Below are 12,629 nucleotides of genomic sequence, written 5' to 3'. Positions count from 1 at the left end.
TTTCCTATGAAGATTAGAAGGTTTTCTTTGTTACAATTATTTTATGGAAAAAAACTAGACAGCGTGAAGTAAGCTTCTTTTCTCCATGTTCAGCCATTCAATTTCTCGAAGCTTATATGGGATCCTGTGTCGCCGACCAATATCAAAAATTAACCTAAGGCACGAGTTTAGAACTTTTTGAATCTTATTTTTGTATTGATTGGTTGAATATGGGCCATAAAGAACATTCGCATAATTGAAAACTGAAAGCACCAAAGATTCACATAACGACTTTTTCACATAATAAGGCAGAATATGTCTGTTGCCATAAATGATTTTCAATGCAAAATGGGCACGTGGTAAGAGTTTATTCACAAATTTTTCAAATCTCAGATCTACATCCATCAAAACACCAAGATTTTTTGCTTCACTAACAATATCTAGTGGCTCATTTCGAATGCAGATATTCGCAGAGAAGTTCACTATGGAACGGTAAAATCTTGGACCAAAGATCATTACATTTTATTTACTAGGGTTTATAAATAAACAGTGGTCCGTTGCCAATTCAACAAATCTATTTATATCTGCATTGATAATGTCACAAGCATTGTCTGCCATTTTCTCCGGAAAGCTGTAGTATAATCGAGTATCATCAGCATATAAATTTATCTGACAAGTGTGAAGAGCCTGTAGTAAGTTGGATGTATATATGAGAACAATAATGGGCCGAGTATGGATCCTTGAGGTACTCCTGATTTGATATATAAGATATTTGAGTTATATTCGTTTATACTAACTTGTTGCTATCTATTTTTCAAATAGTCTGTTGATAATGCAGGAGCGTTAGCAGAAAAACCGTTATAATCTAAAATGCTTAACAAAAGATTGTGATTAACAGTATCAAACGCCCGACTGAAATCTAGTAGGACTAACACCGTACATTTGTTTTCATCTATTGCTTTCGTTATATTATCATCCGCAATATGTAGAAGGGTGATTGAACAGCTATGCCCTTTCCGAAATCCCGATTGAACAGAAGGCAACAGAGAAAATTTCAAACTATGGTTTTCAAGTTTAAAATTCATGGCTCTCTCCAGGATTTTTGACAATACAGGCAGGATACTGATACCCCTCAAATGTTTAAATTACATTGGATTTTGTGTTTTAAGCAGAACCTTTACAATGGTTCTCTTCCAGATAGTTGGGCAGAAATTCTCAGTTAAACAGAAATTTATGATATGGGTGATATCAGCTTAATACTCAACCCATCGCATACTTTAGCGTTTGTTTTTATTTCCCTAATAGTTTTGTAAACAAACACATCGTTAATTTCGTCAAAATTGATTTCAGTATCAACCGTTTCTTAGTTTTACAAAAATTCAATAAATCTTGCGGTGGTTCATTTCGTGGAACTGATTCTACAAAATACCTATTCAGTTACTGAGGGTTTTTCAAAATTTCCGGTATATTATATTTCTATTCAGGTATGAACTTATTATACTTGAGAGTTTTCCACATGTCCTTTGGTGAAGTGTTATCAAATTTATGGGCGAAATAAGCTTTTATTCTCTTTTAATAGCCTGGTTGATGATGTCGCCTTTGCCTTTGTAATTTTCTTCTCTCAAATTTTGCCAGAGCTTTATCGCTTTCAGCAATCATTATTTTTATCACATCCGTCATTATTTTATTTACATCCGTCTTGATAGTGTAATCATCCGGAAGTTTCCAGGTCCGGACGACATACCAGGGCTATTTACAAAAAAATGTAAAAATAACTTGATACCACCCTTTTTTCATCCCTACGTACAGGAATATTTCCTAGTAAGTGGAAATCGTCATGCCGCTCCTCAAAGGTGGTGTTAAGTGTAATATTAAAAATTATAGACCTATTAGCAAACTATGCATTCCCGGAAATTTGTTTAAAAAAATTATGCATGGAACTGTTATAGGTCATACACAAAATAAGATAACAGAACAACAACATTGTTTTTTCCGTTGATCCATTGATACTAATTCAAAAGAGTTTACATATTATGTGATAGAGAGTATGGATGATCAAATGCAAGTGGGTGTGATTTATATGGATTTGAGCAAGACTTTAGACAAAATAAGTCATTACCTGATCATTGAAAGATTTGCGGAGATCGGCATAGATCAGCAAGCATCTTCTGATGTGGAATTGTGATATACTACAGAAAGGTATCAAGTTGTGGATATTAACGGTTACCAATCAGAACCTTTTGTGGTTACATTTAGGTGTGCCACAGGGAAGTCACTTGGGACCATTATTCTTAATAATCTATAGATATTAACAATATTGTTGAAGGATTCGAACATTCCAACTTTTTACTATATGCAGGCGACATCAAGATTTATTGAACCATCAAAGAATCCAGTACTGTGAGATACTGCACTATAGGAAATCATACAATTAAAATGGGCAACACTTGGTTACCAAAAGAAAAGAATACATACATATACATAACATACATATACATTAACATTTGATGCAAAAAGGATTTGAAGCTTTATAACTCCTATTTAATTATATGCGAGCGCTTTCGACAGCTGGCCGTACTGTCATCATCAAGGCTATACTCAAACTCAGTTTGGGTATCGTTTACACCTATACGTTTATATATTGTTTACTCACCAGCTTTCACATGTAAATTGATATTTTTTGGATTCAATGTGTTTGTATCCCTAATCGTGCGATAAATAAATAAAAAATTATCAATTAAAGAGTTGGATCAAGATCATTGCACTCTAATCACTGAGTTAGGCGAACAGTTGAAAGATATATTTTTTTCCTTTTGTTCTACAATTATATCTAAATATCTGTATACAGTGTTTATTTAAAAAATGTTGAAATTGAATATATCAGAATTAGAAGAACCTCAATTTTAACCGATACTGGGGGCATTAGAAATCACTGAAAACAGTTTTCCAACGAGAGAGACCATCGAGAGAGAAGTTGGATATTTTTTTCTCTCAAAAATCCACCAAAACATTTCTATAATCTATAAGGGGAAAATGTGTTCTTCTGATATTTCATAAAGGAATGTAAAAAATTGATGTAGTTCATTCATTTATATACATTTATGTATCTTAAATGATATAATTAGTTTCAGGTGGTGTGCTAAATATCCATTGTTATAAATACTTGGTTTGGAGCTGTTTGCCAGATTGTCACTCACGCTTTTTTACCACAAAATTAATTTTTTTGTAAATAGATTTTTTCTGATTTCAGACTTAGTGAAAGTCATTAGTTACATCAAGCCATAGGACTTGAATCAGTTTCGAAATAGTTTTGATTTTTTAGTTTGTGTTGCTATTAAAGCGCGTTTTTTTTAGGTTTTTAAACTATTATTTCTTTTCTACTTTTTAGTTCACCTTGCATTTACAAGTCCATTTGTTTTAATATAAAAATATATACGCATGCACAGACGATGTGGTTATCTCATTTGCTCTCACACAGAGACTGTGTGAGAAAATTATTTAATCCCGGCGATCCTGATCAGGATAATGAGATAAACTTATGAAATTATTGTATTGTCAGCAATTTTTGATACGTGTACAGAGTTTAAAATACATCTGTCCGTTTGAAGTTAGTCAAAATCTAGTCCAAAGGAGTCGGTTACAACGAAATATACAAGTGAAACTATTATAAGCGTGTTGAAGAGAACAATATTTTTAGTAAAACTTTGACACCCCGTTACTAGAAAACGAAGCAAGTTAGGAAACACGTTCATATGAACTTTTTTTCATAAAATATCAAAAGTAATCACCATCTGTAAATAATGATGACATTTAAGATACACCCTGTTATGGTACGGTGTACGGCACGGTACTCTCTTTAACTTCCATATTTACTACTAATAATTTCAATATGTAGGTCAAAGCATTCGTTGCTATGAATGTGCATCTCGGCTGGGACCAGGAGAATCAGACCCTTGCCTGAGTGGAGAAGGATATCAACTACGAAGGGTTCACTGTATTGGACCTTCTGTATGTGCAGCCTACCTTTATCAAAGTGAGACAATTTTAATGTTTTTTTATTTTGACAAATAATGGTCACTTTTCAGTGCAGATGTCAAAACTAATTTATTTCGACACCAACTACGAGAAACGAAAGACATATTTTTTTGAGAGAAACATTAGTTTTTTCATGAGGCTTTTTTGACGTTTTTCTATGGAATTTTAACTCATCTTAGACAACCGAATATTCAACATTCTTAGAGCTATTGCAACTTAACACAAGATATGTCAACTCGCATTTGCCTTAGGAAATCATTGAACCACGTCAGTGGAGGTTTTATGGTGACCCTTTTTTTCAGAGGGAATAATTAAAGAAAAGTTTTTCAGATTCGCTTGTGGGTTGTGGTCAAAAACTCTAGTCGGAAACTTGCTGTGACATATCACATTCCAATCGATTTCAGACAGGCCCTGTTAGAATGGTAAAACAATCAATTAGTACATGTTTCGATCCCATATAGGTTCATCATCAGCTAATTATTTAGAATTCTATAATAAAAGAAGAACAACATAACAGTAGTCAATGCAATGGAGTATAAAATACTTACTTGAGATATAATAGACTTCTACCACAGATTGAACTTCTTTAATTTTTGTAACACGTTAGTTACATTTGAAACGTTGAAATATTATTTGTCATACAGTTTATTGTATGATTTTCACTTTAATGGGTTTTACAAAAACCGCGACACGTGTTTCGCTATACAATAGCTTTCTCAAGCGTAAAATAATAAGTTACTTCTAAATAACAACTATTTTATACTTTAACATATTACCCATTTGTATGTCTACTTTCTAATTAATAAATCTGCCGGAAAAGGTCAGGTATAAATTCATTAACTATAGAGGGTTGCCTTTTACATTTCAGGATAAGAAAAAAAAACAAATATCAATCATCGAAAATCATTTTATTATTTTTCAAAATATTTCCCATGAAGATCTATACACTTTTGCATACGTTTGAACCAATTATCGAAGCACTTTTTTCACTCTGATTGGGGTATCTACAAAACATGCATTCTGAATGCAGCAACCGCTTCGAAAAACGTTGACCTCTCAGTTTGTTTTTTACGTGCGGGAATAAAAAGAAGTCATTCGGTGCCAAGTCAGGACTATACGGCGGATGACTCATCAAATCGATGTTTTGGGTGGTCAAAAATGCAGTTGTTTGAGCCGATGTGCGAGACCTCATATTGTCGTAGTGAAGAGTGATCCGTCTTCCGCGGTTGGTTTTCCTGATTTCTTGGAAGGCAACTGGCAAACAAATGGTTGTGTACCACTCAGAATTGACTGTTCTGCGTGGTTCTAGTGGTACGGTTGCGACATGTCCAGTTCATCCAAAAAAACAGGCGACCATTTGTTTGGAAGTGCTTCATGCCCGAACAACTTTCGTTGGATTTGGCTCATTTTGAAACACCCATACAGTCGATTGCTGTTTACTTTCGGGCTCATACGCGTAAATCCACAATTCATCACCTGTCACGATGTCATAGACGTGTTTTGAAGCACCGTGATCGTACTTTTTGAGCATTTCCTTCGACCAATCGACACGAGCCTTTTTTTTGAGCGATTGACAAATTGTGTGGGATCCAACGCGAACAAACGTTTTTGACAGTCAAATGTTTATGCAATATTCAATGTATGCTGGTCCCACTAATGCCTAAGGTTGTCTCAATCTCACAATAGGTCACATGACGATCTTACAATATCAGTTCGCGCACAGCAACAATGGTTTTCGGAACAACTGATTTTGGACTTTCACAAAATTCGTCTTGGAGTGAACTACGACCACGATTGAATTCACCATGCTATCGATAAATACTGGTCCTTGATGAGGCTTCATCGCCAAAAATTGAATTAAGTTCATCCATGCACTGTTGCTGAGGTAATCCACGTCGAAAATTGTAAAAAATAATCGCACGAAAATGTTCACGATTTAATTCCATTTTTGGGCCGAGACGAATATTTTAAGTTACTGTAAACAACACAAATAGCGCATGTATGTCAAAACGTTCTGAGTACGTATAAGCTCAACTTTACAATAGAGCTGTCAGTTGCCAAATTGCAACATTAGGGTTGCCAAATCCCGAAACATAAAAGGCAACATATCGCATGAATGACTTAAATTTTCGAAAGTACCGTAATTATATTTAACTTTTTCCACCTGGAAATAAACAGATTCAATAATGGCGAATGATTCAGTTCAGTTTGATCGTTAATAAGATATTGAGAGTTTTTCAATTTGTTCATTTCCATACTGTCCAACAGATTAAGTTTCAAACCTTTCTTCTGGAAATGGAGAGGCTTGAATTCATGGTTGAACTCATGTCCCCCTGTGATTAAATGAGTGATATGTGGAGTTTATTTTTCCATTCTGGAAACCATTTATGTGTTTCTCTATGCGGGATTTGAACGTTCTTCCAGTTTGACCTATATAAAACATCGAACCTGCGTGATAATTTATACACTCCCGATTTTTCTGAAACTGAGCTTTCATCTTTGTTATTTTTAATATGCATGTCTAAGTTGTTATTGGTTTTGAAAGCAATATTCACATATGTATTGTGTACAAAATTTGAAATATTCGTAGTGAGTTGTTCTAAGTAGGTTCGGGTTCTATAACTCTTATCCTCATCTCTTCGAGTTGGATAAACTTCCTTCAAAGCTTGTTGTATAACGTTTTTGATAATAGACAATGTATTAGACTGCAATCGTAACCCTTGTTGACGTCTATTTGTTTTATTATGTTCAGTTCTTTATTGAAATTCTCATCTGACAAGGGAACATTTATCAGTCTGTGGATCATAGATAATATTGAATGCTGCTACTTTGTGCTGACAAGGGTGGATGAACGAATTGTGAATGATAAAATCTGTATGTGCTGGTTTACGATAAATTGAAAAATCATGTTTATTGTTAACTTTTGTTATTGTCAGGCCAAGTTACTTGAGTGAGAGAAAGCAGTGTGTCAAAGTAGGTAATACTTTGAGTAAATACGAAATGATGAAGTTTGGGGTACCTCAAGGCACGATACTTGGTCCAATTCTTTTCACAGTACATCTTAATAACCTATTTAATCTCTACACTGATGGGACAATTATAAGCTACGCAGACGACACAGCAGTTTTTTATGAAGCCGAAAACTGGAACTCGCTCATCACTAAAGCACAAAATGACTTTAAAACAATCATTGACTGGCTCAATTTCAAATTATTGACTATAAATTTTTCTAAAACAAAATATTTAGCCTTTTCACTGAATAACAAAAACTTACCCAGTCTTCAACCCCTAGAAATCAGAGGTGAAAACGGCATCGTGAAAATCACACAAGCTACAGAAATAGAGTATCTCGGTGTAATGATAAACAATCATTTAAAATGGAACTTACACATTAGGAAGTTAGTGCAAAAAATTAGAAGCCTTTTGTCTAAATTGAAATATTTAAGAAACATTCTTGAAGAAAAAAATCTCTTAATGCTGTCCTGCGCATTAGTGGAATCCCAACTGCGATATGGCATAATAGCTTGGGGAGGGGCATATAATAACATTATAAAGAATGTTGAAATAATTCAAAAATGGATTTTGAAAATAATATTCAGAAAACCAATTATCTACTCATCAGATGACCTTTACAAGCTTGGCAATATCTTAGATGTAAAACAAATATTTCATTTGACACTTGCTGTTGACCAGAAAAAAAAACCGGAGCAAAATATTTCTAGATTATTCCTACTCCACAAGGTCAAAAAAACTTATCATTTTAGTTCCACATGTGACTAAAACTATATCCCAGAGATCTAGCATGTTTCTTGGGCCAAAGATATATAACGATCTACCGAATGAATTGAAACAACTAAACTCATCATCTCTGTTCAAGAAGAAGCTGAAGTTATGACTGATTTCAAGATCTAGAATTTTAACAAATCGTTTAGTCGATATAAAAAATAGATACTATGATTGATATTGAAGATAAGGTTATTTAAAATAATTTCTTTCACACACTCGTTCTGTCAGATCTTTCTGTGGAAATCTGAGGCATGTCATCATCACATCAACACAAGTTATACTTTCCTGATCTTGATGATCGCGCTTGCCCCATATTTCATGATTAATTTATGACGTAGATATAACGTTTGAAACGATTATTTTGTACTAATTATCCTTACTTGACAACAAATTATAGTTACAATTCGTATACTCTGCTAAATACTCTCAATCTTATTGTTATGATAACCTGAATAGTAATTTCATTTTTATGGAATTTTTGGTATTATTATTTAGTATCATTTCCTTGGAAAATAGTTATATTGTTTACACTTTTCTTAAGCCATTTTGTTCCAACTTTGGTCTACTGCTCTTTTTATAATTAAGCTATACCTGAAACTCTCAAGCTAGTTGAAAACACATTCTTCTGGTTAACCTGTAATCTTATTTTTACCCTTGTTTTCTTTTCCATTAATTTGACTGCATTTCATTTGATTTGTCAACATCACACAATAATAATATGTCACCACACACAAGCTGATAATATCAGCTTCGGTGGATTTTTTGTTTATTCTAAGCCTCATATTACTAAGTTTTTTAGAATTATTTTATTTTGTAACAATAAAAGGTCTGTATTTTTTTTTCGCTATTTATGAATAAGCATTATTATTATTAATTGATGAAATTCAAGAACTTAGTCAATTGTCTGTTCGGCCAGTTCTATTGAATTATAATTTTGTATTACGGTTACATATTATCAAAGATTTTATGTTTTTTATTTCATTGACTTTTAGGTATCATACCTGGAGCTCCTAGTATTAATCACGTTACACGTGGTTGTCAGTCCATCAGGTATGGTTCGACCTGCGAAGATATATTCAATGAATTGAAGTCGAAAGGTGAAATATTACCAGGGCAGCATACATGCAGCACTTGTAGTTCTGATCTATGCAATACATCCAGTAGATTGAACTACTTGTCGACCATGGTCTTGATATCGTTTTCTTTCGTCATCAGGGTAGGTCTCAGCTGAATTTGAAATGTTTTTACTTAAGTTGATAATGTAGGTAATTGTTTTGAGGGAGAAGGAACAATAAAAAATAGATTTGAATATATTTACGCAGTTGAATGTTCAATTAAGATTCAGCGACGTATCTAATTTTCTGTAAGGAATAACTTTAAGATTTTGAAGTGTGTATTGAATTTCAGTGCTTTTCACAAACCATTGTTGTTTCTATCAATACAATCTTATCACTGATTCATACTGAAGATGAAAACAGTAACAACAAGTCATATATTGTTCAAAAGTATATTCAATGAGAAATGTAAGATTCAAGACATTGTTACGTTGCTATTAAATTTCTAACGCCAACATGATTCTTCGATTACGTCTCAATTTTCAGTTGTGAGAACTCTCAAAACTAGAACCATGAGGGGATAATTTAAATACTTTCTCTATAGGTTTGTTCTGGTTCTGTTTCCGAAACTGTTTGGAAACTGCTCAAGACATGATGCGTACAAACAAAAAAAATCCCAAACATTACGAAATAGTCTCGAATCTCGGATACTTGGTTAAACCAGAACGCTTTTGGAGGAGACCACTATGCCACCTATCATATATATGAAGATATAAAGACGAAAGAATACTCATGTCCGTTTTTTTATGTAGCGTATCCTTGTAGTCAGTTCAAATGTTTTCTAACCTCAATCACCAATTATTTAAATCAAATAAATAAAAAAAAACATCCTAGAAAATAGCCCAAACAAATTTCCACATGAATGTGCATGAGCAACGGTAACAGTTCTCAACAGTTCAGCCTCGAGAGCAAGAACAATTCGGGACGGTTCAAGACAGTTTAGGATCATTTCGCAGTTGAAACCAGAACAGAGGATTCATCAATCCGAAATTATCCTCAATAAACCATAACGCTCTATATCAACTGCGCATGATCCTGACGTCCTAGAACCTGAATTTCCTAGAACCAGAACAAACCTCATTTGTTTATTGAATAGAAAATTAATGGCACACAAGGAAGTTTCATAGAAAGTTAAAGGGCGTTTGACAACATTGATTGAAAAATGTTTACATCATTCAATAATATATAGAGTATTTTTTTAATGGTCAAGTTTGTAAGCATGATAATGGTGTTCGAAAAAAAGTATGATTTATTTCACACACCTCATACAATAGTTGTTACTAACAGAAACGTTTACTGTACTCTTATGTTCATTATTGAGTATTCAAGATGAACATATATGATGGGCAGAACAGTTCGTAGGCTAACACACAGATGGTGCTACAAGTATTGAACCCATACGATTTTTAGTTAACCGTAATCTTCAAAAGACACATGCACAAATTTCACAGCTGTAGGATTATTAGTTTGTGGGATAGAATATTTCGAGTGAAGCAACTTTTTTAAGTTTGACGAAAATGGATAAAAAGGAATTTCGTGTGATAAAAAAATACTGTTCAAGCCAACGCTTGGCTTGACAGCAGAATTGAAATGATCGTCATCTGAGTGGACTATACGTGGTGAACCGACTTCAAAGCGTGCAAAGACGCAACAGTCGGTTGACAAGGTTATGGTATCAGTATTTTGTGATTGGCATTGTGTAATATCCAACTACTTCCTGGGCCCTAGTGACTTTTTCCGTTCTCAGGAAAGAAATTTAGCACCGCTGAAGAAGTGATCGTCGAAACTGAGTCCAATTTTGAGGCTAAAAACAAATCGCACCACAAACATGGTATCAAAAAATTGTATGATCACTATAATCGTTATATCGCCTTCTTAGGAAACTATATTGGATAATAAAATCAAATTTCACAAAAAAAACTTTTTTCATGTTAGCCTACGAACTTTCCAGCACTGTTACTGTTATAGTCTATACGAAGTCAATCCGAATAGCTAAATAAAAGACTAATGTGACGGGTATGATAAATTTACTAGTTGATACCATATAAAACCTCACCCAGAAAAATAATGTTTAGACCTCGTAATTATGCCACGCCGCCGATGCCATACAAAAAAACTGCCGGAGTTCGAATTGACTTCGTATATACTATATCTTACATTCTGAAAGTGATTGTAATCTCATGTACGGATGTTATTATATTTAAATTACAAACTTGTTCTGGTGAAACAGATCAGAATTTTTGAAGTTATATTTAGGGTCGTTTCATAGTTGGTCATTATGTTAGTTATAATTAGTAGTCTAAGTAAATTATACATTAATGTAATTAAAAGGTACGTATCTACCTGTAGTTATCCTGTTTCAATCACTGCCATTATTATTATTTTGATGAATAAACATTCAGAGTTTTCTTGTTTTCATTATTGACCCGCTTATTTGATTTTTAGTATGTCACGTCTATTTATCACCGTTTTAATATTTCGAAAATATACTTATTTCATCTAAACTTTGGAATCAATTAGCCATATATTGTTTAGAAAAATGACTAGTGATATTTTCCGATTCCGCAGAGGGAGCCTGAAAATCAGCTAACAAGCCCAAGGCAGCAGGCGCGCAAAGGAGGGTTACAAATAAGGCAGCAGCCGCGCCTGTTTACAAAAAAAAATACTTTTTTCAAATGAAGAAATACGTGTAAAGTGAGTTCGAATTATATCAAGGAGGTTACGGCAGCGCCATCTGCCCGCGAATATATCAAGCAATAATGTCGATATATCAAGGAGATTACGTACAGCGCCATCTACCCGCGAATAGATCAAGCAATAATATCGATATATCAAGGAGGTTACGTCCAACGCCATCTGCCCACGAATAGATCAAGCAATAATATCGATAATTCTGTCAAATACAGATCCCGAACTTGAGAATTACAATCAAACAAAAATACATGTTAAAATGAATTAGCGTATGTTTACAAGTGTGTTAGTTTAGAAGAATTTCTATCTGCTTCTCCTGCTAGCTATCATAAAAAAAACAAAATGTCTCGATTATTTAAACTGAAGGGAAACAAAGTATCAGATGTATCCATGAAATTACCAAAATCATTTTTATGGGTTGAAGATATCCTTAAGATATAAATACAAGTGAAAAAACTAAACATTTTCGGAATAAACAACCTCATACAAAATGACCCCCATTCCCATTCTCAAATAGTACAGGTTATAACATTTGGAAGGGTTACTTGGAAACGAACTGAGTATTTTTCTCCATTTTTTAAGCACCCTGTATCTATATTTATTGAAATATTACGGGAAATATGTTCAACTGGGCCACATTCAAGGAAAAATCCAATCTGAATGGAATAATGAAGGTTTATTGTTCAATGTAAATAAATTAAAAATCTGTCAAGAACCGTTAAGAAATAAGGTAAATGTCCAAATTCCGCGGTCTACATACGTTCGATTAGCGTAGGGCATCAAGAGTTCTTGCCAAGTGATCGTACAGCCAATAAGGATTATCATCTTGAAGTTATCCGTCGCTTGTAAGAAGCAGTATGAAGAAAACGTCCAGTATTGTGAAAAACAATTCATGGCTTCTGCATCACAATAACGCAACTTCTCACTCGTCATTGCTTGTTCGTAATTTTTTGGCCCAAAACAACACCGTAATCTTACCTCAGCTACCGTATTCTCCAGATTTGCCCCCCTGCGATTTTTTTC

The 12,629-nt window shown here is 33.8% G+C and overlaps 1 protein-coding gene across 2 annotated transcripts in view; it reads right to left on the bottom strand.

Moving 5' to 3' along the window:
- The window catches only part of LOC111503018 (uncharacterized), a 32,054-nt gene that overhangs the window by 5,970 nt on the left and 13,455 nt on the right, over positions 1 to 12,629 (bottom strand). Inside the window, exon 1 of one of the 2 annotated variants that reach the window (XM_023157217.2) lies at positions 2,099 to 3,312. The exons of the other annotated variant lie outside the window; for it this stretch is intronic. Within the exon in view, the coding sequence (XP_023012985.2) occupies positions 2,099 to 2,130 (32 nt within the window). The 5' untranslated portion in view covers positions 2,131 to 3,312. Of the gene's footprint in view, positions 1 to 2,098; positions 3,313 to 12,629 lie in introns of those variants that run through there. 2 annotated transcript variants of the gene reach the window in all.

The sequence above is a fragment of the Leptinotarsa decemlineata genome, unplaced genomic scaffold (genome assembly GCF_025532065.1).
Source record: "Leptinotarsa decemlineata unplaced genomic scaffold, Ldec_3_MD MMD2_tig00004307_RagTag_RagTag, whole genome shotgun sequence".
Classification (NCBI taxonomy): Eukaryota; Metazoa; Arthropoda; class Insecta; order Coleoptera; family Chrysomelidae; genus Leptinotarsa; species Leptinotarsa decemlineata.
Note: the sequence above shows the minus strand (reverse complement) of the source record. Positions and strands in the feature narration are given on the sequence as shown.